Source organism: Aquarana catesbeiana, linkage group LG04, assembly GCF_042186555.1.
Source record: "Aquarana catesbeiana isolate 2022-GZ linkage group LG04, ASM4218655v1, whole genome shotgun sequence".
Classification (NCBI taxonomy): Eukaryota; Metazoa; Chordata; class Amphibia; order Anura; family Ranidae; genus Aquarana; species Aquarana catesbeiana.
In genome coordinates, this window is record NC_133327.1 from 423,704,908 (window position 1) to 423,731,239 (window position 26,332).

General features: G+C 43.0%; 1 protein-coding gene across 4 annotated transcripts; it reads right to left on the bottom strand.

Annotated features, from left to right (window-relative positions):
• Positions 1–1,126: 1,126 nt before the first annotated feature.
• Positions 1,127–24,445, bottom strand: HEMK2 (HemK methyltransferase 2, ETF1 glutamine and histone H4 lysine). 4 transcript variants are annotated; one of them, XM_073627381.1, is made up of 8 exons: positions 24,301–24,445; positions 12,380–12,511; positions 12,212–12,298; positions 12,023–12,113; positions 11,349–11,432; positions 9,001–9,142; positions 2,153–2,284; positions 1,127–2,025 (listed from the first exon to the last, which is right to left on the bottom strand). In XM_073627381.1, the coding sequence occupies exons 2-7, from the start codon at positions 12,502–12,504 to the stop codon at positions 2,172–2,174; spliced, it is 642 nt and encodes a 213-aa protein (XP_073483482.1). In that variant the 5' UTR covers positions 12,505–12,511; positions 24,301–24,445; the 3' UTR covers positions 1,127–2,025; positions 2,153–2,171. The 4 variants fall into 4 exon arrangements, with proteins under 4 accessions (XP_073483482.1, XP_073483481.1, XP_073483483.1 ...); XM_073627380.1 differs by having other exon boundaries at positions 1,127–2,284; XM_073627382.1 differs by having other exon boundaries at positions 1,127–2,284; positions 24,238–24,332.
• Positions 24,446–26,332: the final 1,887 nt, after the last annotated feature.

Here is a 26,332-nt window from a genome sequence, read left to right on the forward strand (position 1 = left end):
GAATATGCTTTGATCTAAACCATTCCTCCATCCATCTTGCCATTAATTCTGACCAGCTTCCCTGTCCCTGCTGAAGAAAAGCATCCCCACAACATGATGCTGCCACCAGCACGTTTCACGGTGGGGATGGTGTGTTCAGGGGGATGTGCAGTGTTAGTTTTCCGCCACACATAGCGTTTTGCTTTTAGGCCAAAAAGTTCAATTTTGGTCTCATCTGACCAGAGCACCTTCTTCCACGTTTGCTGTGTCCTCCACATGGCTTCTCGCAAACTGCAAATGGGACTTCTTATGGCTTTCTTCTTGTCATTTGTCCATAAAGGCCAGATTTGTGGCATGCACGACTAATAGTTGTCCTGTGGACAGATTCTCCCACCTGAGCTGTGGATCTTTGCAGCTCCACCATGGGCCTCTTGGCTGCTTCTCTGATTAATGCTCTCCTTGCCCGACCTGTCAGTTTAGGTGGACGGCCATGTCTTGGCTTGCAGTTGTGCCATACTTTTACATTTTCGGATGATGAATCGAACAATGCTCCTTGAGATGTTCAAAGCTTGGAATTTTTTTTATAATCTAACCCTGCTTTAAACTTCTCCACGACTTTAACCCTCACCTGTGTGGTGTGTTTCTTGGCCTTCATAATGCTGTTTGTTCAATAAGGTTTTCTAACAAACCCCTGAGGGCTTCACAGAACAGCTGTATTTAAACTGAGATTAAATTAGACACAGGTGGACTATTTACTAATTAGGTGACTTCTGAAGGCAAATGGTTCCGTTAGATTTATCAGAATAAAGGGGGCTGAATACAAATGCATGCCACACTTTTCAGATATTTATTTGTAAAAAAAATTAAAAACCATTTTCCTCCACTTCACAATTATGTGCCACTTTGTGTTGGTCTATCAAATAAAATCCCAATAAAATACATTTATGTTTTTGGTTGTAACATGACAAAATGTGGAAAATTTCAAGAAGCATGAATACTTTTCCAAGGCACTGTATGATCATTGCTGATTTGTAGCTTGAAGAAGTGGTGATATTACAAGACCATAAAGACCGTAGCTGAACAAATAATTTGCTACATAGCTAGATGGTATTTTGCAAAAAAAATATAGCTAAAACATAACACCTGGTTATGCCTTTTCCTTCTTTATTGGAGGCAGCATATTTATTGCTGTATATAGATGCAAAAAAAGTAGCATTTATGTGAGGTTACATAGTTCATTAAGAAATGCCCACTTTTTTACTTTAGTATCATCATATGGAAAGCAGCTGATAAAATACATTATGCGCAAAAGAACAAAAAAAAAAGACCTTAATGAGCCCAACGAAATGTATTCTTTAATTCCATAAACCTAGGGGGGTCTGGAAGCAGCATGGAAACATTTTGAAGCTAAGATTATAGACATGCAGATTAGATGTTGTACATATCCACAGCACTCTTTTTGGGGTTCCTTTGTAAATGGGGAATTCTACCTTCAATTGGGGGACAGATAAAACACCCATAGTCCACAAAGGTGTATCTATTATATAGTGATGCCTTCTGATCCCAGACACTTTACTAACCGAACCTTGCCTTCGGCCTTCATAGCTCCCAGCAATGGGTGCATGTTTGTTTTTTAATTATCTTCACCGATTCACAAATACCATTGGCAGGGTAAAAGCAGTCTAAAATAGCTATTTCCCTCCTAACTCCGGTTGGATTTTGTTTTCATTTTAATTCAAATGATGATGAGTCCCCTTTGGAGGATTTGTGTTTTCTTCCTGTCCATTCGCACGATTTCGCTTAATTTCTTATTCTGATCACCACTCAGCGGGTGCTGGAAAATTGTCCAACTTTCAGATTAGCCAAAATGGATTTTAACTGGAGGATGAAATCTCTAGTACAATCTCAGTCAGTAAAGGTAAGGGGCTGATCGTTTCCAGTTGGGTACATAGCTCTTGACAGAGGTATTCTTCTAGAGGAAAAATTGCTGGACTGGCAGTCAGAATACCGACATGGTTGAGTGGCACAGAGAGCTCACTGAGGTTACTGGAAGCAAGAACAAGTGATGGGGGTATCAAAATGTTAATGTAGGATCCTGTGGGTTCATACATACAATTATATAGGTTTCCAGAAAATATTTGATATATCTTCCTCACAGAGGAAACCCAGTTACCTGACACTAAATGTTCATGTCATTCTGGAGACCTCCAAAATTTAAGAACAAGCAGATGTTCTCTCCCTGCTTTTCTAGAAAGCAATTTGGATCCTTGTAATCCATACGACTTCAATTGTTCCACAATCTCATCTAAAAAAAAAAAAAAAAATACATAAAAAATAGTTTTTTTTGTGTTCAAGTACAGAATAATATGTTCACGTGCAAACCTACAGGTTAGACAGCTGTGATCCAAATCACAAGTGTGACTTTTATAAATCGCAGCAAATGTATGCAAAACCATAGATAGATATTCCACTTAATTAGGGCTTTGTCTTTTGTGATGTAAAAATAAAAACTAAGGCTAGCCATACACATATAATGCTAAAAAGTGGGAATAAATGAAGTTTTCCTACAGGCTTATGTTTTCAGACAGCAGCCACCCAGGACTGTCGGAATACTCAAACAACTAGATGAAGTCACTGTTTAACAAAATTATAGTGGAAAATTGTTGACTAAACTGCATGGTGCCAATGGGGGCACCTATGGCTCAAACGTCGGCTGATTCAGCATGAATTGGAAATGTTTTTATTATACAAGATTTATATAATCAAAGATAGTTAAAGACCTTAGCGCAATCACTATGTTGTGAATGTAGTGACACCAAAATATTGAAAAACAAATATATATAAAATTTGAACATGCAATTGCCTCAAGAAAGATGTGTATCTGGTTATACACCTGAATACTGCTGCATACACCATGTTCCCACATGGGACACACAAATAATATATTACTGCGCAGTGCGATTTAATAAAGGATTTATATAATGCCAACAGTCTGTGCAGCGATTTGCGAAGCAAAAGGTAGACAGTACAGTTACAATACAATTCAATACAAAAAGATTAGGATGACCCTGCTCTCCTAATCCGCTTCTATTGGAATGCAGTGTCTCCGTAACACTGTTCCCTGAAGTGGATCCCACTCACTTTCTAGTTACATATAGTTACATAGTAGGTGAGGTTGAAAAAAGACATAAGTCCATCAAGTCCAACCTAGTGCTGTTGGAGGAGCCTGTTTTTCCTATGTTTTTGCCCAGCCAGAGGTTTGGAAGCCTGGCAGGGACAGCAGTTCAATTACGAACAATAAAGTATTTTAACCACTTGACCACTGGGCACTTAAACCCCCTTAATAACCAGACCAATTTTCAGCTTTTGGTGCTCTCACATTTTAAATGACAATTACTCAGTCATGCAACACTGTATCTATATGAAATTTTTGTCCTTTTTTCACACAAATAGAGCTTTCTTTTGGTGGTATTTAATCACCGCTGGGTTCTTTATTTTTTGTGCTATAAAAGAAAAAAGACAGAAAAATCTGTAAAAAAATACATTTTCTTCATTTCTGTTATAAAATTTTGCAAATTAGTAATTTTTCTTCATATATTTTGGCCAAAATTTATACCGCTACATATCTTTGGTCAAAATAACCCAATTCTGTGGATATTATTTGGTCTTTGTGAAAGTTATAGAGTCCAAAAGCTATGGTGCGAATATCTGAAAATTGATCACACCTGAAGTACTAACGGCCTATCTAATTTCTTGAGACCCTAACATGCCAGAAAAGTACAAATACCCCCCAAATGGCCCCTTTTTGGAAAGAAGACATTCCAAGGTATTTAGAAAGATGCATGATGAGTTTTTTTGAAGTTGTCATTTTTTCCCACAATTCTTTGCAAAATCAAGTTTTTTTTTTTTTTTTTTACACAAAATTGTCATATTAGCAGGTTATTTCTCACACACCGCATATGCATACCACAAATTACACCCCAAAACACATTCTTCTATTACTCCCGAGTATGGCGATACCACATGTGTGAGACTTTTACACAGCGTGGCCACATACAGAGGGACAACATGCAGGGGAGCACCTTCAGGCGTTCTGGCGCACCTAGGCCAATTCTGACATTTCTCTCCTACATGTAAAAATCATAATTTATTTGCTAGAAAATTACATAGAACCCCAAAACATTATATATGTTTTTTTTTAGCAAAGACCCTAGAGAATACAATGGTGGTCATTGCAACTTTTTATCTCGCACGGTATTTGCGCAGCAATTTTTTTAACGCATTTTTTTTGGAAAAAAACTGTTTTGTGCTTTAAAAAAACCAAAACAGTAAAGTTAGCCCAATGTTTTTGCATAATGTGAAAGATGAAGTTACGCCGAGTAAATAGATACCCAACATGTCACCTTTCAAAATTGCACGCGCTTGTGGAATTGCGCCAAACTTTGCTACTCAAAAATCCCCATAGGCGACGCTTTAAAATTTTTTTCTGGTTACATGTTTTGAGTTACAGAGGAGGTCTAGGGCCAAAATTATTGCTCTCGCTCTACCGATCGCAGCGATACCTCACATGTGTGGTTTGAACACCGTTTTCATATGTGGGCGGGACTTACATATGCGTTCGCTTCTGCATGCGAGCACACAGAGACAGGGGCGCTTTAAAAATATATATTTTTTTTTTTATTGTTCATTTTACTTTATTTATTTTAGTTTGATGCTTTTTTTCTAAAAAAAAAAAAAAAATTTGACCACTTTTATTCCTATTACAAGGAATGTAAACATCCCTTGTAATAGGAATATGGCATGACAGGTCCTCTTTACAGTGAGATATGGGGTCAATAAGACCCCACATCTCACCTCTAGGCTGGGAAGCCTGAAATAAAAAAAAAAAAAAAAAAAAAAAAAAGGATCCTGGCTTCGATGGCGGTGAGTCGGTAGAAGCACCGGAGGGCGGCGGGAGGGGGGGGGGGGGACATCCCCTCTCGCCTCCCGTAAGAACGATCAAGCAGTGGAACAGCCGCTATGATCGTTCTTATGGTGTAGGGAATCGCTGGCTGAAAAAGCTGATATCTGAATGATGCCTGTAGCTGCAGGCATCATTCAGATATCCCCACACAAAGTCAAGGACGTTGTATGACAGCCGGCGGACGGGAAGTGGTTAAAATGCATTTTTTTTTTTTTTAACACGAAGTTGTCCATTTATACAAAATTTCTAACACATAGCATGTACATACCAAAAATGACACCCCAAAATAGATTCTCCTACTCCTCCTGAGTATGGCGATACCACATGTGTGAGACTTCCACAGCCTGGCCACATACAGAGGCCGAGTATGGCTCAGCATGGCAGGAGTATGGCAGGGTATTGCAGAGTACTGCGGGGTATTGCAGAGTACCGCGGGGTATTGCAGAGTACCGCGGGGTATTGCAGAGTACCGCGGGGTATTGCAGAGTACCGCGGGGTATTGCAGAGTACCGCGGGGGCATTGCAGAGTATTGTGGGGCATTGCAGAGTATTGCACAGCATTGCAGAGCATTAGGGATGGCTGAGCATGGATGGCTGTCACTGTGCAGCGCTGTGGGCACTACACATACAGCCCACAGCGCTGCAGCCATCCATCCATCCCCCTCTCCGCTCACAGTGTATCGATCGGTACACAGGAGGGGAGGAGAGGAACCGGCGTTTGTTTACATGTGATCGCTCCGTCATTTAACGGAGCGATCACATGGTAAACGGCCACGATCAGCGGACATTTACCGGGATCCGTGATGCGCCGGGTCCTCCGGACCAGGCGGTCACGGATGTGTTCGGGTGCACGCCCCAGGGGGCGCGCGAGAGGGGAATTCTGGGAGGATGTCATAGTACGTCCTCCCAGAGTTAAGCAATCGCCCTGCAGCCGTCATTCGGCTATGTGCCGGTTGTTAAGTGGTTAATATTGTCTGAATAATAAACAATAGAACAAATACTGCTTTATCCAGTGCCATCAGCACTATGGAAAATGTATAAAACTCCATGAATACCTACCCATTTCAAACTAGTATTCACTGATTTATCAGTCTCCAGTGAACAAAGCTTAATGTCTGTAAAGATGAAGTTTACAGATAAATGTATGGCCTCTGTGGTAAAATACTGAGGTAAACAAAAGTACATGTACCATCATCCAAGAATCAATAATTAGCAAAATTGGGAGCCTGATCCCCAGTCAGGCGACCAAGAAAGTCGGGGCGTATTGGACTATTGCGGTACGGTACACATGACAAGATAAAGAATATACCAATAATATAAAAATAAAAAAGTATAATCGATTTTATTGATGCACAAGACAATTCATGGTAATACATTACAGCGAAGTAAAAAATGAATAAAAATCAAGAACATTGGGGTCATGATTTTACAGTAAGACAGATCATCTCAGATATCGAATTCCTCGACTAGTTTCGCGGACATAACCGCTTCGTCAGGAGGGGATCTGAAGATGGTAAATTCTGACTAAACAGTCTAAACCTAACAATTGGGAAAAAGTACAATAAGATTTAACGGAAAAAAAAAAAAAAAAAAAAAAAATATAGAAATAATGATAAAACTGTGTTACAGCATCAAGGTTAAACCATATAATAAGGATTGCTGGGGGAAGGGACAAATCTGCTTACCCATGTCCCAACAGACCCCAAGCGCAGGGCTCCTCCACAAAGGGTAATCTCCCACGGCGACCTGGGGGAGCTGCAAAGATGACGAGGATGGTATGGATAAATATATTTGTCAATTGGTAGGGTATGTTAAGTTGCCAAAAGGGGCCAGTGATAGGTAGGGAAGAAATGATGAAAGAGTGTAAGTGTAAAGAGTGATGGGATGAATGCATGGTGCACAAATAGAGTGAAAGTAGTGCATAGGAATGGTAAGAAAATAACCAAAGAATTTGGTGGGAAAGTGTAATAGTGTACAATAAGTGAGAAACGGTGAGTGAAAGCAAAAGATCAATTAAAAAAGAAAAGGTGGTGTGTGAGAAGGAAATGGAACCAAGGAAAGGGTAGAAGAAGGGAGGGAGGAAGAGGGGGGAAAAGAAAAAGAGGGGGGGAAGGGGAAAAGGGGGGGGGGGAGGAGGGAAGAAAAGGAAAAGGGGAAAGAATCAAGAGGGATAAAGGTGAAGGGGAAGGAAAGCAGAAAATAAAATGTGGGGTGTGAAGTAATTGGGGCAATAATACCTGGTGTTAATATAACCATATGGAGGTGCCAGGAAAAGCACCCTAAAACAAGCCGGTAACGTGCTGGGCCAGAAAAGAGGTAGTATACATAGCAGGTAGTGGGCAGAGGCATGATGCAGCGTATTCGCCCCTGCCTGGAGTATCTAGAGGGGAGAAGGCAAGGTTAGGGTAGAACCAATGCAGGTGCCCAGGGGTACGGGACTAGGTAAACAATTAAGATAAGCAAACCCCTCTTACTTACGATGAGCTGGCGATAGTGCACGAACCCCGGGACCAGGAACCGATCGTCAACTAACAGGCAGAGCCTGCTATATGTAGCTCCCAACCTAGTGACGCTGACCACACGCCGGACGGACGCCAACGCGTGACGTCACAAGGTCAGAGGTCCCACACAACGCGCGCGTGCGAGAAGATCGCGCGCATGCGCACCTACCCTTAAGCGGTCGGGGACGGAGTCCCTACCAGGACAGGTGCAAGCGGGGGGGTGGCGGCCCTGTGTCGGAAACCAACCCCCCCGCCAGGGATCTCACCGGGTCGCCGCAGAGAAGCACAGGGGGAGGGGGCCGCGCACCGGCCTCCAGCTTGGGAACACAAAGGGGAAGCAGAAAGTCCCAGTAAAACAACACTTGTAAATAGTTGATAAAAACAAATAGTAATAAGGCATAATGAAATGAATAGGAATATAGTAATAAATGGCATAATAAAACATAAAGGGGTAAATTAGGGATTAGTTAAATACCCTAAGGCACTGATGCGGTCACCAACATGGCATAGACCCATTTAGACCTCCCTCCCTTCTTCTACCCTTTCCTTGGTTCCATTTCCTTCTCACACACCACCTTTTCTTTTTTAATTGATCTTTTGCTTTCACTCACCGTTTCTCACTTATTGTACACTATTACACTTTCCCACCAAATTCTTTGGTTATTTTCTTACCATTCCTATGCACTACTTTCACTCTATTTGTGCACCATGCATTCATCCCATCACTCTTTACACTTACACTCTTTCATCATTTCTTCCCTACCTATCACTGGCCCCTTTTGGCAACTTAACATACCCTACCAATTGACAAATATATTTATCCATACCATCCTCGTCATCTTTGCAGCTCCCCCGGGTCGCCGTGGGAGATTACCCTTGGTGGAGGAGCCCTGCGCTTGGGGTCTGTTGGGACATGGGTAAGCAGATTTGTCCCTTCCCCCAGCAATCCTTATTATATGGTTTAACCTTGATGCTGTAACACAGTTTTATCACTATTTCTATATTTTTTTTTTTTTTTTTTCCGTTAAATCTTATTGTACTTTTTCCCAATTGTTAGGTTTAGACTGTTTAGTCAGAATTTACCATCTTCAGATCCCCTCCTGACGAAGCGGTTATGTCCGCGAAACTAGTCGAGGAATTCGATATCTGAGATGATCTGTCTTACTGTAAAATCATGACCCCAATGTTCTTGATTTTTATTCATTTTTTACTTCGCTGTAATGTATTACCATGAATTGTCTTGTGCATCAATAAAATCGATTATACTTTTTTATTTTTATATTATTGGTATATTCTTTATCTTGTCATGTGTACCGTACCGCAATAGTCCAATACGCCCCGACTTTCTTGGTCGCCTGACTGGGGATCAGGCTCCCAATTTTGCTAATTAAAGATGAAGTTTAGTCTTTACTGCAAAAGCTGGGTTTTTGCCAACAACAACCACTTTAGATTTTTTGTTTCTGTTTGCTGGGCAGCAGTTCTGCTTGTTTGCAAGTTTTTAATAAATCAACCACTGCCGTATATTGTCAGAAAATTAAGTACTGTAAATGATCTCACCTGGATTATTTTCTTTTAGTACCATAAGGTAGAAGAAGCCTTTAGGAGACAAAAGCTTAGGGACCAGATGAAAAAATCTGTCCATAACTTCCCGACCATTTTTACCTCCTGCCCAGGCAGCTTCTATTCCATTACCTCCTACCTGGAATATATAGAGAATATAGATTAAGAACATCAAACTGCAGTTTTAATTGTATCTGTTTATTTGTATCTTTTTCAAGCAATCGATAGCAAAAAGAAATCAAGGCATCAGCAGAAGTGACAATACAAGAAACTAAGAAGGGCAGATGGGACGAGTCCCTTTTTCCCCACATTTTACTACAAAGCACAGAGGTTTGATTTACAAACCACTGGACTTTTGTTTTTGTCTAGTTTGAGCCATTTTGATTATAGTAAAATGTAATATAATATGCTGTAAAATTTCACGTAATATGCTGGTTGCCAAAATAAAGTTTTTGCAGAGCAAAACAATTAGTGGCCAGGTAACTCCTACACTTATGTGGAATAAAAGTTATGCAATTACTGAGTTTATAAGGTTGAATAAAAGAGACAGTTCCATCTAGTTCAACATGTGCATGTGTTATTCTCCAACATTTCCCATAGCTCTGTATATTCCGCTTCCTGAGGAGGACATCTAATAGTTTTTGGAAGTTTTCAACGTTCTCAGCTAGTACCACTTCCTACATTGTTACAGCTCTAAAAGTAAAGAACCCCTTCTGCAATATCTGGTTGAACCTTAAATCACGGCCGCGTGTCCTTATCAGGGACCCTACCCAGGAACAGTTTGAGTTAATGGAGTCACTTTTGGTATATTTGTAAATTGTAATTATATTTCCACTTAAGCACCTTTTCTTCAGAAGCGAATAACTGCAATCTATGTCATCGATCCTCATAGTGGGGGTCCTCAACCCACCTTAATAATAAGTATTGCTTATGGCTCATTCAGCAACGCCTTTCCGCAGGATTGCTGACCAAAACTAAACTGCATATTTAAGATGAGGCTGAACCTGTTTTGTTATTTCAGGAATCTATGCCCTTTTTAAAAAATTGGAGTATTTTGCTAGCTTTTTAGGTGTGGATTGGCATTACATTCTATTGCCAAGTTTGTGATCTCCAAGCATCCCCAGATCCTTTTGCACATCACACGTTCTCCCACCTCTTAACATGTGACTAGCATCTGTATTTTCGGCAGCAGTGTACATAAACTAGTAGAATCTTTTTGCCTGCTCTCTACTAGGGCTGCAACTAACGATTATTTTCATAATCGATTAGTTGGCCGATTATTGTTTCGATTAATAACCTTAAAAAAAAAGTGTGGTGTATAATTTAGTTATTATGTAAAGTTTAAAAAAAAAAGGCAATTTATTCTTAAATATCTCTATGCAGTGGTAAATATAAATAACCAACTATATGGTTAGGGAGTGAAATCTTTAATCCTCTCTGAGAATAACAGACAGAAGAGATATACTCTATATACTATTAGAGGTTGAATCTGGTAAATATCATCAGACTCAGAACAAATTTTTTTATTTAAAGAAAAAAACAATTCTAGACTGTTTTGCAGATTTTCAAACAGAACTGTAATATCACATGCTTTTCTGCAGCTTCTCCATTGAAGTATATTGAACAAAAAAGCACCCTTTCCAAATACACAGCAGCTGAAAAAAGCATAAATATGAACATTAAATGAACTGTAGTGCATTTCTGCAAAAAGCACCAAAAACACATGGGTGGGAACCAATCCTAAGGCATTTAGTAACATAATGGAGTTAAAAAAAAAAAAAAAAATTAGCCCTTCGTTTTTTTACTGTGCAACATTGAAAGTAATATTTACAGTAGAGATTTTTTGCTCTTTTTGTACTATATAGGGCTGATTTTAGCTTTTTTAACCCCATTATGTTACTGGCCGATTAATCGATTATGAAAATAGTAATCGATTAATTTCATAATCGATTAATCGATTAGTTGTTTCGGCCCTACTCTCTACTGTAACTTACGGTTATAGAAAGTGACATACTGTACTGTGGTCCATGCATAACATTAGAATAGCAGCATTTTTGCAAAAATAGACATATTCTAAACACATATACATTCCTATTAAAATTGCAGTATATTACCTAAAGTAGATGTAAACCCTCAAATATACCCAGTGACGTGAACAGCCCCAGATGATACACAGAGATGAAACAAATCTCCCTACATAAGTTTTACATACAGCCAAGACAGCCCCCCCCCCCACACACACACACATATATATATATGTAGAGACTTTCAGAGCTGATCAATCTATTTCATAAATGGGCTTACATCCACTTTAAGTAGTTTCGTTTTTCACTGGTGAAACTTACTTCCTCTGAAGGTGTGACCACATAAGGGGGATTAAACAGAAGAAGATCAATTTGGCCCTGCAGCCTTGGTAGAAGCCCACTGGCCTATATAAAAAGAAATAACGCCTCATTTTATTAGTGCTATGTACAAAGACAACAATACTAGTGATGTGTTTATAGATTTCTTATTGCACACCTAAAAGGCCCAACTAGGATGTATACAAAATGGCAAAAGCTACTGGGCAATAAAACACCATTCTCCTACATGACAGGCAGGGCTACTTATCAATACACTAATGGTTTCCTGAAATTATGCCAACACCTAATCACCTTTGAAAACCGTTCACTAATCCTGATTTGCAACTGCTTTAGAATAAAGCACATTGTGGAGACAAGAAACAAGTGACCTTTACACTAAATACATTTCAAAACTAAGCATTACTTGCACATAAGAGGTCAGTCTGTCTTTCACCTGCAGACCTGTACCATTTATTGGAATTTTAGAGACCTTCCTAAATGATTTGAATCTTTGTGTATGTGGCAGAGGAAACTTTAGTACACAGAAAGCAATTACATAAAATACAGAGGGGAAAAAACCTTCCCCATGTCTGGGAATTAAATCCTGTGTGTGTATGCATATATGTATGTACTGTATATAACATCATTTTAGTCCTTTGTACAAATAAACACATTACCAGGTCAGTTATAACTGGTTCAATGAGCACTTTGTTGGTGCGTGCTGTCTCAAGGGTACATGAAGCTGCCAATGGATTAACATCAGTACATCTGAAATGGGAAGACCCAGAATGCAATCATTATCCCTATTCATAAAAGCAGGTTAAAAAAACAAAAAAAACAAAAAAAAAAACGAACAAGCCACTTACAGATAGAGAGCTTTTGGTCCAACAATTGATGCTACAAATGCTGACACAACACCAGACCCACAGCCAATTTCAAGGCAGAGCTCAACCCTGTAAGACAAACACCAAGTGAATGGTTATGAACAGGCTCAGAATGGCAAGCATGGTTTTATGACCGGCTTAGCAAATTACCGAGCTGTGAGCTCATCAACTTCTCCTTCCAAAGCATCAATAAATAGAAATGTATCTTCTGCTGGTTCATAGACTTCAGAAAATTCTCCGCGGCCAACGTGTGAATATACAGGAGTAGGGTACATAGCTTAACTGGAAAATAGTTTTAAAAGAAACAATTAAATCTGCGCTACATAAGACCCATAATATCTTATTAAGTATTCTTCATGCAATATCTGCCGAACACTTGCAGCTTCCTCAAGAACACCAGGTAGTGCCCTGCTGGATTATCGCTAGTGGCTGCTATAGCCGCTAGCAATAATTACAGCCTTTTCTTGCCCACCCCAGGAGAATACAATGTCTCGGCAGGAGGGATTCCACTGTAAGCACCGACTGTGTTGATGGGGGAATCGTACAAATTTCTTTCCTGCAACCAGTGGATGCACAAAAGAAATTTGCACCGTCTATGGCCTGCCTTAGCGTAGATGTAGACATATATCTAAAGCTTCCTTTCCTCTGAAGCCTGAGATGCATTTGAATAGCGCTTCAGAGGCTACTGACAGGTGGTGAAGAAGCGATGTGATGCCTCCTCACCTCCTGTTTTAACCCCATTTTCGCTGACAAATGCACCGCAACCGTGTGCATTGCATGTGGTTGCAAGGCACTTCCCCATTTGCTTGAATGTGTAGCAATGTGTAGCGATGTGTGCGCCAGACGCAAAGCATAGCGACTGTGGCATGCAAACACTCCTGTCCGCTGTAGCTTAAAAAGAACTTTTGTCGGAAAATTAAGTCCTGCTAGATCACTTCAGGCTGCCCCTTTTTGCAAGTAAACATAAAAAATAAGAGTCTATACGGTTTAAAATCCAGTAATACACTGTCTCACTCTGCACATGCTCAGTTGCTCTACATTTTAGGCATTTGTAGGCACTGCAGAGTTTGTAGACGCCGATCTGCTGACAGCCTTTAGGCAGAATTGAACCCTCCTATCCTTTACAGCCAAGGATGCTGCTTCTGTTTGATCTGCAATTGCCATGGTGCTGCACATGTGATCAGTTATGACACCAGCTATCTGAGGGTTTGACAGTTTGGTTGAAGAAACGAGCAAATGTGTCAGTTAGCAATACTGGGATTCCAGGAATGTGACTTTTTTGAAACTGTTAAATCAATGGGTTTAATTCCGCTTTATGATTTACTGCTGCTCACGGGCTCTGGGCTTCAGCAAAATGTCAGCGCCTCCAGCGAGAAGAAACAGGAGCAATGCTGGAGGCAATTTACAACTAAAGTTGGTAACATAATTATTAATATGGAATATAGTATATTCCACACTAAAGAACATAATTTTATCACATTGTTATAGGTAAAATTCCGCTTTAAGGGGGGGTGGTTGGAGCATTTTAGTAATATTTCTATAATGTATTTATAATTGAAGATTTCCAGGTTTCTTTTAGAAACAGTCCTGGCTCTCAAAACAGCTCTCCTAGTGTAATCTATGGGGTGGATTTACAGCCCCTAATATTTCTGTGTCCCTGCTTTGTTCTTAGAAAGCCCCTGTCAGCATACATTCCCAGATGAAGCCTTGTGCGTGTCATGTGGGGCACATAGCTGTACCTGTCTATTGTCTTTCCTATATGAAGCCACGGAACCACACCATGCCTGCTCATCTCCTGTTCTGCATGAAGCCTGAATGTCCAGCATTAAAAATGACCACCCTGCATTATCTGATCACCAGAGACCTGCCTTGAGCGACGTGTTGCCTGTCTCTCCATTGGCTGGCTCTCTTGCACTGTGCAAGGCTTAGTTGTCAAACTGACAGCTAAATCCTGCAGATAACACTGGGAGATTGCAGCTCTCTGGCACTGAGCTCAACTGTCAGAGTAACAGCCGCACGGTCTGCATCTGAAACTGTGGGGGATATTTACTAAAACTAGTGCACACAGAATCTGGTGCAGCTGTGCATAGTAACCAGTCAGCTTCTAGATTTCAACCCATGTTCACATTGGGCTGATGTGGCATGTGATTTGACCTGTCAAATCGCATGCCAAGTTGGCGGCAAGTTGTCCCAATCGGTGCAATGCCAAATTTGCGACGCCGCACCAATTCCCAAAAGTACTTCCTGTACTACTTTTGGTGTCTTCGGGGGTGATTTGCATAGACATTTGTGCATGAACCCACACAAATGTCTGTAAAATCGCCCCCGAAGTCGGACTGCACTGCCGGTTTGAAATTGTGCGAGTTCAGCTGAACTCGCACAATTTCTAACCAGCATCAGTGTGAACCAGGGCTTATTGTCAAAACTTAAGACCCCTTTCACACTGGGGCCACCCATGCATTTGCAGTAAAGCGCCGCTTTACTGCTTTTTAAGCGGCGCTTTTTGGTCGCTAGCCGGGAGCTTTTAACCCCAAAGAAGGGGGTAAAAACTCCCATGTTGCGGCGCTTCGGAAACGCTTTTCAGGTGCTTCAGAAGCACTGCCCATTCATTGCAAGGAGCAGGGGCATTTTGGGAGTGCTGTATACAGCCAAAATGCTCCAAAGATGCTGCTTGCAGGACTTTTTCTAACGTCCCGCAAGCGCACCGCGTGTGAAAGCACTCATTGCAATGAATGGGAGGCAATTTTCAGGCGCTATTTCTAGTGCTAAAACACCTGAAAACTGCCTCAGTGTGAAAGGGGTCTACTTGAACAAGCTGAAGTTAGAAGCCGATTGGTTGTTATGCACATCTGCACCAGATTCTGTGTGCACCAGTTTTAGGCTGGGTTTACACATATGCGTATTAGATGCAGCTTACAGCACATCCAATTCAGAGAACATTTGAAATTATGTTCTTTTCAATGTAAATGGGTCTTGTTCACATATGTGAACATCTGCAGTCCCCATTGCAGAAAAAACGTGTGTGTTTTCAAGTCAGTGCGGTGCGAATTGCAGGCACATAATCTTCAATGGTAACGCATCTGATTCGCAGATGTGTTCAGTTCTGAACACAAATTCTCTCCCCCTCCTTACTACATCTCCCCCCTCTCCCTGGTTAGCTGATGCGCAGCTAAAACGCTGAGGAATGGCTGAACAACTGATTTTTATCTTTGCAGGGAAACCTGAGCTACAATTCGCACCGCACATGTGAGAACCCAACCTCAGTAAATCTCCCACTTTGTGCCCCTGCAAAGCAAAGCCTTGCGCCTGGTTATCACAGAGCCCTGATGATTCCTCCAGGAGAACCGCATTCTCCATGTGTAATCTGCAGGACTGAACTATCAGTTTGACAGCTTGGGTCTTTCTCTGCATTCATTTAGGTTCCATTCACACTTGTGCGACTCTAAATTCCTGCGATTTCCATTGCAACTTTGGATGCGACTGACTGTTGCATTGATAAGATGCGACTTGAGAGTTTACACTGCAGTCTGGGCACTAAAGTCTTATCAAATAATGTAGAAACCTTTTTAAAGTCGCTATGCAACTTTAAGTTGCATAGGTTTGAATAGCTTCCATTGAATTTCATGGGCTGTGACTTTATATGTCCAAAGTCGCACAAGCGTGAATGGAGCATGGATGAAACCCAATATTGTACCTTTCGTTCAAAATGACTCTTATGTATAAATAAAAAAACAACTGTGACAAACCCAACCAGAACAGGGGCTAGCCTCTTGCCTACTAAGGGACATGACTTTTGAGGGGGGCTCTATTCTTGGGAGGTGTGTGCCTGGGGAACCCTTGGAGAGGTATTGCTTCAGGTTCAAGTCAATGGCTCCCCAAAACACACAGACTCTAGGAACTGAAGGACCCAGATACATTTGGGGCCTCTATGCCCAAATCAGCAATGACTACTTTAGACTGTGAGACGCAGCGCAGATGTTAATCTAATCAGCTCAAACAACCTGACTTTTGGAGTCTCCTGCTATAGTCTGTTTATTAAGGTGTTATGTGTTCATTGTTAAGTATGTCTATCCCATTGTGTGCCTCCTAGGTGTGAATTCCCATTGTTAATTGAGTCACCTATTGTTTATGTCTGTCTGATCATCTCTTGGATATGCGATTAAGATTGTGACCACTTTACCTTGTTATCGAACCATTGTGGGATGCTTATGATAATGTGGAATGTACTTTTGTATCCAGGGTTGTGGTCTGGGTGGGCACTGAGTCACCTAGGTGGCTAGTTGTTTAACCCCTTCCTGCCTGCGCTATAGCCCAAAGACGACTACAGCGCCGGCTTAATTTGCCCGGGGGGTCGTCCGCCCATGATCATGCTGCCCGCTCAGACTCAGCTGATCACAGATCGGAGTAAAGGGCCAATCACAGCACCCCTTTAGGTGATCAGCTGTGTCCAATGACAGCTATTCACGATGTAAACACAAGCTGGCTATCAGCTTTCCTTTCCTCACACGGATAATGTGAGGAGAGAAAAAGAGAGCCGATAACCGGCTTGTATTAACCACTTCAGCCCCAGAAGTATTTACCCACTTCCTGACCAGGCCATTTTTTTGCGATACAGCACTGCTTTACCTGACATTTACGCAATCGTGCGACGATGTACCCAAATAAAATTTTTACCCACAAATAGAGCTTTCTTTTGGTGGTATTTGATCACCTCTGTGGTTTTTATTTTTTTCGCTATAAACAAAAAAAAGACAGACAATTTTGAAAAAAAAACAAAAACTTTTTTTTAACTTTTTGCTATAATACATACCCAATAAAAACATTTAAAAAAAATCTAATTTCTTCATAAATTTAGACCAATATGTATTCTGTTACATGTTTTTGGTAAAAAAAAAATCCTAATAAGCGTATATTGATTGGTATACGCAAAAACTATTAGGGCTGCACATCTTCACTGGTCTCACGATTCGATTCGGATTATCTGGTCAACGATTCGATTCCGCGATGCATCGCAAATACCGACGAGCTCCCACTTCCGCTTGGGCCAGCTAGAAGACCCTTCCACCCTGCAATCTTCTGGGACACATCAGAGTTCCCAAAAGATTGCTCGGCTATGCAGGACAGCGCAGTGAGACATGCGCACCCGGCTGTGAAGCTGCGAGCTGTCACAGCCGGATGACCACAGTAGTATTGCCAGCGCCGGACAGGCGGGGGAGAGAATGGAGGGTTTGGGTGACCATGTCGCTGGATTGTGGGACAGGGGAGTGTCTTTTTATTAAAAGTCAGAAGATACACTTTTTTTTGTAGTTGCTCACTTTTAATAAACAAAAAATTGACTGGAACTCCGCTTTGAATTAAAATTAACCTCACTCCCTTAAAAAGTGCACTACAGGGTACAGGCATTCACACACACTGCTGCTGGGAGGTCAGGAGGGATTACAATCCACAGCTGACAAACAGCCCTGTGAAGTTCCCTGTACTGTCTCTGTGCTGATCAGTGGCAGCTGGTGCTCAAAATTTTTCGGGGGGGGGGCGCAAACAAACTGAAAAATACTGAACCTCCCCCATCAAATGCAGCCTTACTGTGCCCGTCAAACGCAGCCACCTGTGCCTGACTGCCCGTCAAATGCAGCCACCTGTGCCCCGCTACCCCTCAAATGCAGCCACCTGTGCCCGTCAAACGCAGCGATCACTTCACTAACCCCCCCACAATGCACGGGCCACCACTGGTGCTGACAGTTCCTTGGCATTCCTGTTTGCACCTTCCAGCACACTAGGAGTTAACAGTGGAATGTGCAAAGGGAAGCCCAGGGACCTGTCAGCACGGAGCGTGAGGTGTAAGTACAGTACAAACACATTTGTACTCTACTTACTGTTGTTAAAATTACTTTCTTTTAATAAATGCCGTGTTACAATGAATGATGTGCCCCGCTGTACGTGCTTTTTAAAAAAATATGTCACTTCATACCGAATTTCACAGTAGTACAATACATCCCGCTCATGTGACTCCCGGCCCGTCCCTCTTCGCTCTCCTCTCATGTCTCCTGAGTCCTGACGTCAGCGGGGAATTCTCTGCCCCGCCCGCTGACTATAGCTATCATATCAGAAGAGAGGCTGGCGGGACTGAGAATTCCCCGCTGACGTCAGGACTCAGGAGACGTGAAAGGAAAGCGGAGAGAGGCGGGACGGGACGGGAGTCACATGAGCGGGATGTATTGTACTACTGTGAAATTCGGTATGAAGTGACATATTTTTTTAAAAAGCACATACATGTACAGCAGGGCACATCATTCATTGTAACACGGCATTTATTAAAAGAAAGTAATTTTAAAAATACGCTTTCGAGCGCTTTCCTGGGAGGGGCGGGGCAAGTTGGGATGACGTCACCCGCAATAGATTTTTCGGTCCTTATGCATCTATGCCGCATCGGGGACACCCGAATCGCGATGCATCGATTAATTTCAGCACCCCTAAAAGCTATAGCTACAAAATAAAAAAGATTTATGGCATTTTTATTATTATAATTTTTTACTAGTAATGGCAGTGATCAGCGATTTTTTAGCAGGATTGCGGCGGACTGATTGGACACCTGCTTTTTTGGGAACCAGTGACATTTTTAGAGCGATCAGTGCTAGAAATATGCACTGACATTATACTGACACTGGCAGGGAAGGGGTTAACATCAGGGGTTAAACGTGCTCCCTCAGTGTGTTTCTAACTGTGGGGGGTGGGCTGCCTGGGACAACACACAGATCCATCTTCCTGCATAGCAGAAAGACAGGATCTCGGTGTGATCCCATCAGAATGAAGATCTGCCTCGTTTACTATGGCAGATACATGTTCTGTCACTGCGGGGAACGATCACGGGCGGCCATGGAGTTGGCCAGACCCGCTAATTGGCTCCCCTGCTGGCCAATGGGCGTGCGTGCGGCCACAGAACCTCGTGCATGAACCGACGTACACCTACGGCGATTTGCGTAGCCGAGCCAACCTGCCACAGTATAACTGCGTCGGCTGGTCAGCAAAAGGTTAAAAGGGGCATTTACACGAATCAGGGCACTGATTATCAGTGCAGTCCTTAGAGTGTCCTCCAGTACTGCCAATCAGTGCCTCCTATCAAAGCTGCCTCATCAGTGCCACCTATCAGTGCACATCAGTGAAGGAGAAAAATTATCTGTTTGCAAAATTTTATAACAAACTACAAAAAGTTAGGTTTTTTTTTTTTTAATTTTCAGTCTTTTTTCGTTTGTTTATCAGAAAATAAAAAACCCATTTGTGATTAAATACTACCAAAAGAAAACTCCATTTATGCGAAAAAAATTCATATGGGTACAGTGTTGCATGACCGCACAATTGTCATTCAAATTGCGACAGCACAGAAAGCTGAAAATTGGCCTAGGCAGGAAGGGGGTAAAGATGCCCAGTAGGTTAATTAGCTTAAAGTGGTTCTAAAGGCAGAAGGTTTTTTTTATCTTAATGGATTCTATGCATTGAGGGTTAGTTCACACCATAGAAACGCAGTATGGATGCGTTCCAGATGCTTTTCTGCATGCGCGTTTTTGATGCATTCCAGGGAGTTTTTAATGCAGTCCAGTGCATTTTTCCATCACTTTTTTCTTAACCTCAAATAAGGACAGGTGTGTTCCAGTGCGTTTTACAGCGATCCAGTATAGTCCAGTGTAGGAAAAATGCAGCATGTTCTACTTTTTTTTTTCTGGAACACACTGGAACTGCAAGCACTGGTGTGAACTATGCCACTGAAAACCATATAACCTACTATCCATGCGTTTTTGATGCAGAAAAAAAAAAAAAAACACACTAGACTGCATGTGGTGTGAACTGGCCCTAAGATAAAAAGCTTCTGTGTGCAGCAGCCCCCCTAACACTTACCTGAGGTTCATCTCTGTCCAGTAATGTCAACGAGTTTCTTAGCCGTCCGAGATTCTCCCTACCCGATTGGCTGAGACACAGCAGCGGTGCCTTGGCTGCCACTGCTGTCAAAGTCAACTAGCCAATCAGGAGAGAGAGGGGGGCAGCTCCAGGGCTCCATGTCTGAATGGACACGGGGAACTGTGACTCGGCTCAATTGCCCCCATAGCAAGCTGCTTGCTGTGGGAACATTGAACAGAAGGGGGGGGAGGGGGCAGGATCCCAGAAGAGGGACCAGAGAAGAGGAGGATCTGGGCTGCTCTGTGCAAATTCACTGCAACAGAGCAGGTAAGTATGACGTTTGTTATTTTTATAGACAAAAAGACAAGCCTTTATAATCACTTTAAGGTGATTGTAAAATCTCGTTTTTTTCTCTCTAAAAATAACAAACATAATATACTTACCTCCTCTATGTAATGGTTTTACAGAGATTTTACACAATGGTTTTTAGAGTAGCCCAGATCCTCCCCTTCTCGGGTCCCCCTACTGCGATCCTGGTGCCTCCCTCCTGTTGAGTGCCCCCACAACAAGCAGCTTACTATGGGGGCACACAAACCGAGTCACAGCTTCCTGTGTCCATTCAGACATGGGGTCCCGGTTCAGCACCGACAGCCTTGTTCATCAATGACTAACACAGGTGTCAGAGACGCGTTTGCTGAAGCCACATGAGATGCGTGTGCAGGCTGTGTCCTCATTTTTAATAGATTTGAAATAAAACTAATATTTTTATGCTGGTGAGTGCCGCCACTTCTCTTTTTCTTTCCCGGTTCAGCCCAGTTAGCCTCTTTCTCCTGATTGGCTAACTGACTTTGGCTGAGACACAGCAGCGGCGCAATTGGCTCCCACTGCTGTCAATCAATCAGGAGGACAGTCCCAGATGGTTGAGATAGCTGGAGAGAGATGGAGCTCAGGTAAGTATGAGGGGCAGCTGCTGCACACAGAAGGTTTATCATCTTAATGCATCAAGATAAAAAAAACCTTCTGACTTTACAACCAGTTTAGGCTACTTTCACACTGAGGAGTTTTTCCAGGTGCTAAAGGGCTAAAAATAGTGCCTGTAAAGAGCCTCCCCTGCCACCCCAGTGTGAGAGCCCAAGTGCTTTCACACTGGAGCTGTGCGCTTGCAGGACGGGAAAAAAAGGTCCTGCAAGCAGCATCTTTGGGGCGCTGTGGGAGCGGTAAATACACTGCTCCTAAAATGCCCCTGCCATTGAAATAAATGGCCAGCACTGCCGAAGCGCCCGCAAGGCGCTTCGGCAGCGGCGATACACAGGCGCTTTTAACCCTTTATCGGCCGCTAGCAGGGGTTAAAAGTGTCCTGCTAGCAGCTGAAAAGCGCAGCTGAAACAATGGTAAAGTGGCGCTAAAACTAGTGCCCCAGTGTGAAAGTGCCCTAAATGTTTATGTCATCTAGTATCTTGGGTGCAATATTCAGCTATAATACCTGGTTCCAGACTGGAGGAAGCTACATCTCGATAGACCGTCTAGCACCCAGCATGGGTGCTTCTATCACAACAACAATTAGAGCAGAACTAAATACTTAAAAAAGAGAGAAGCTATTTAGTGCAGAAGAGACATGCAAAATAAACCTACCTACCTGTCTGCTCCCAGTCTTGGAATATACACAGACATGCAGCTCAGAATACATTTCGGCACCATGCCCGTGTGCCAGGATGACTTTACGCCTGCACATGCACACAAATTATGTCATTTCACGCCTCATGCGGAATCTCATTGGCATCGGACCATTGAAGCTAAGGGAAGTATTTTGGATGTTTCATTCCACTTTATGTTCCTTTAATTGAGCCATAAAGTGATTGTAAAGGATCGTTTTTAAAAAAATAACAAACATGTCATACTTACCTCCGCTGTGCAGCTCGTTTTGCACAGAGTGGCCCCGATCCCCCTCTTCTGGAGTCCACCGGCAGCTCTTCCCCGCATCAGATAACCCCCTAGAAGCGCTCTTCCGAAGGGGTTACCTTGCGGACGTACTCCGGAGCCCAGCAATTGCGTCCACAGACACAAATGCCGGACTCAGGCCCCACCCACCACGTCACTGGATTTGATTGACAGCAACGGGAGCCAATGGCTGCGCTGCTATCAATCTATCCAATCAAGAACCGGGAACCCATGGAGAGAGAGACAGCGCATCCCCGCCGAACAGATGAAGGGGCTCAGGTAAGTAAAACGGGGGGGCTGGGGGGCCGGTGACTGCCAGGTGTTTTTTAACCTTAACCACTTAAGCCCCGGACCATTTGGCTGTCCAAAGACCACAGCAATTTTTGCGATTCGGCACTGCGTCGCTTTAACTGACAATTGCGCGGTTGTGCGGCGTGGCTCCCAAACAAAATTGACGTCCCTTTTTTCCCCCACAAATAGAGCTTTCTTTTGGTGGTATTTGATCACCTCTGCGGTTTTTATTTTTTGCGCTATAAACAAAAAAAAGAGCGACAATTTTGAAAAAAAAGCAATATTTTTTACTTTTTGCTATATAAAATATCCCCCCAAAAATATTTAAAAAAACATTTTTTTCCTCAGTTTAGGCCGATATGTATTCTTGTACATATTTTTGGTAAAAAAACCCCCCAAAAAACGCAAGCGTATATTGATTAGTTTGCGCAAAAGTTATAGCATCTACAAAATAGGGGATGGTTTTATGGCTTTTTTTGCTATTAATTTTTTTTTTTTTTACTAGTAATGGCGGCGATCTGCGGTTTTTATTGGGACTGCGACATAATAGCGGACACGTTGGACAGTTTTGACACATTTTTGGGACCACTGTCAATTTTACAGCAATCAGTGCTATAAAATAGCATTGATTACTGTAAAAATGTCACTGGCAGTGAAGGGGTTAACCACTAGGGGCCAGTGAAGGGGTTAAGTGTGTCTTGGGTGTGTTCTAACTGAAGGGGGATGTGGACTGTGCAGGGGAGATGACAGATCGCTGTTCATACTCTGTATAAACAGACGATCTGTCTGTTCTCCCCTCAAAAAAAAAACAGAAACTGTGTGTTTACACACACAGATCCTGGTTCTCTGTGTGCCCCGAGCGGTCGCAGGAGCCCGGTGGTGATCGCGACCACCGGGCACTCGTATCGGCCCCATGGGCGAGCGCGCTCCCTAGTGGCCATCTATGGTACCGACTTACCATGACGGCGATTTGCGCAGCCGAGCCGTGTTGCCGCAGTACATCTGCGGCGGTTGGTCGGCATGCAGTTAATGCATAGGATGCATTAAAGCGGAGTTCCACCCAAAAATGGAACCTCCGCTTTTCCGGTTCCTCCCCCCACCCTCCGGTGTCACATTTGGCACCTTTCAGGGGGGGAGGAAATACCTGTCTAATACAGGCATTTTGCTCCCACTTCCGGGCATAGATACCCGAGCCACCCGCAGGTATCTACACCACTTCCCCACCGCTGTATTCTAGGAGACACATGGGTCCCAGAAGACAGCAGGGACCAGTGGGATATCGCAGCACGAGTCGCGCATGCGCAGTAGGGAACCAGGAAGTGAAGTCAGCAGCTGCAGTATTTGTAGCTGCTGACTTAAAAAAAAAAAAAACACGGCGGAACTCCGCTTTAAGGTGAAAAACACGAGGGTTTACAACCCCTTTAATGAGTTTTTAGTACCTTCTTTCAACCCTTAGGATCCCTATGACTTTTTTTCATGGTTTGTAAGTAAATGTTTGTATTTCGTGTTTGCAACACCTAATTCAAAAATAAATAAGGGGGTTTGCATTTGAAAACATGCTTGTGGGGCCTTTATAAAAAGGGACAATCTGCAGAATGCAATTTACAGTTACCCCTCATTTATTGTAGCACGAAATTAAAGAGCTGGGTGGGGGGGACTGGGCATGCTTTGAAATGAGCCTGTCCTGATACTGCCACCCCAAGTCTCCCACCACAGACACATCCCTGGGGGGAAACACTCCAGACGTTGCTGAAGGCATGTCACCTCAGATTGGTAAGAAAACCACTGTGGGCTGCCTCTGGGATAAGAACTATCCTGGTGACTGGAAATCAGAGAGCACATGCCATGTCTGCAGTGTGAGGTACCCGTCTTCTTATCATGGTTGGTACCTCACAGGGCGCACACACATAACCCAGCGATCCCCTCAGAGTCCTCCTCACACCGCCACACACCTTCATGCTGCCTCGATCCAAGCGCCCAGTGAGGAGAAGCGCACAGCCCAGCCCAGCCTTGCAATACGTCAGCTGCTGTTTTCCGACTATTGGACCCAATGAACCGTCCCCATTTATCCATTGGACGAGCAGGCAAGCCATCAGCCTATCATAGAAATAGCTGCTCCTTGGCCACGTTGCTAGAGGCTAGAAAAGAATGACTGACTGCCAGCTCATCCAATAGGCGCAGCTCTGGGTATAGCATTTCCTTCCGCCCGGTGGAAGGACTCATGAAATATAAGGCTGTCTGTTGCCGGAAGTGTTCATAGGAAATAGAGCACACACCTGAGTATATAATATAAAACGGTCAGGATCCGTACTGCAGTGCGATAGTCACAGGACGCTCTGTAGTCTCCGCCAGCTGGATAGAGGAATGAAGGGGACAAGCCCCAATCACGGTCTTTGCCTCCTGGTGGGCATCATACCCCTACCTTTATAAAAAAAAGCCCCACACTAAAAACGGTTACAACCCCTATTCTGTCAGCAAGTATTCCAATATATTGCACAACCACCGATAATTCAATCAAAGAATGATTGCAGAGATAAACATTTGAAAAAGGGTTAAAAAAAAAAAAAGTTATAAAGTGCATTGTGCAAGCTAATGAACTATTAATAAAATAAAAGGTTTCTACAATAATAGCTAATAAAGGTCAAAACAAACAATCAGTTCCAAATAAAGGTGTCCAAATCATTTTTACCAGAAGTTCATTTCCCCAAACCCACAACCTCCTGGGACATATCCCAAGTCCTGAAGACTGCGAGACCAATCCAAAGCGGCCCAGGTTAAGACAGCACTGGACTCCTGGACCACTTATACATCTGTTTACAAATTTTTTTTTATTTGTATAAAAGACGGTAACTGCTCTTCTTGGCCCTATTCACACCTAAGCGATTCTACTTGAAGCTTCAATATGCCCAAGCCAAATCCCATTAATTGGCCCCTGTTCCAGAGTTTTGTCGCCTGTAGTAAAACACCTGTCGTTAAAAAAGTACATGAGCTTCTATTTAGCAGAATGGAGACAGATTGGGCCCCACTTCAATGGAAATGCTTGAAAACGCATGAGCAGCGTACGAGTATTTTGTCAAGCATTTTCTGCTCAAACAGCAGCTCCCCACCCACTAGTGCTTTCTATAGGCTATGTAAAAAAAAAAACAAAAAAAAAAAAAACACCTGAAGCTGTAAACTGCTTGTATTACACTTCTAAAACCCTCAAATAAAAACGCCTGAAAATTGCTCCTCTCATGTGTAAATGCAGCCCAAAGCCTCGTACACACTAGTTTTTTTTCATTCAACCTAGCAGGCTGAATGATAAAAAAAAAACCTGACAACTATCCAACCTTAGTACAGTGATCTCCCCTGCTGTGCTGTTGTTTTCTGACAGGGGGCGGTCAGAGCTCCCAGCAGACCTTTTTCAGTCATGCCCCTTCAACAGAAGATGGCCGAATGGAGTACTAATGGGTTGAATTTCTATTTAACGAACAATGCTGCCCGACCTTCAGCCCATGTGTGCCAGTGGTGGCTGGCTTAGAGTCCTCCCCTCCTCGGCGTCCAGTAGGATCGCCTGTCCTTTCAGCCAGTCAGGTGCCCAGTGTCAAAAAGCGCTTCCTGATTGGCTGGAAGAAGGATCAGTGTTAAAACAACGAATATTCAATTGTTTTTGTAACACACCTGGGTGGGCTGAGAACGCAGTCTCCACGACCTGAGCCCACCCTATATTGAAGCCTATTAGAGCCTCTGGCTCTAATTGGTGCTTAAAAAAAAAAAAAAAACAGCCCCTCTCTGTTGGAATTCATGCATCGATGTCCTGAAAGGGGTCGGACGCACAGATAGGGGAGGTGGCGCCCCGTAACGGACGGGCCACCCCTGGTGTGTACTAGAGACAGACCTCATGTATAGACAAGGTCATGAAAGGCTTTTTCCCAATCAGGGGTCAAGTAGCAGCAATAGGGGGGCGTGGCCAGCCGGGATAGCAGATGGACGCTTAACTCCACA

Coding starts and splice junctions, on each gene's coding strand:
- HEMK2 (XM_073627381.1), bottom strand. CDS start 12,504: ATGTACCCTACTCCTGTATATTCACACGTTGGCCGCGGAGAATTTTCT. Junction 12,299..12,379: donor GTTGATGAGCTCACAGCTCG/GTAATTTGCTAA, acceptor TTTGTCTTACAG/GGTTGAGCTCTGCCTTGAAA. Junction 11,433..12,022: donor AACCAGTTATAACTGACCTG/GTAATGTGTTTA, acceptor CTTTTTATATAG/GCCAGTGGGCTTCTACCAAG.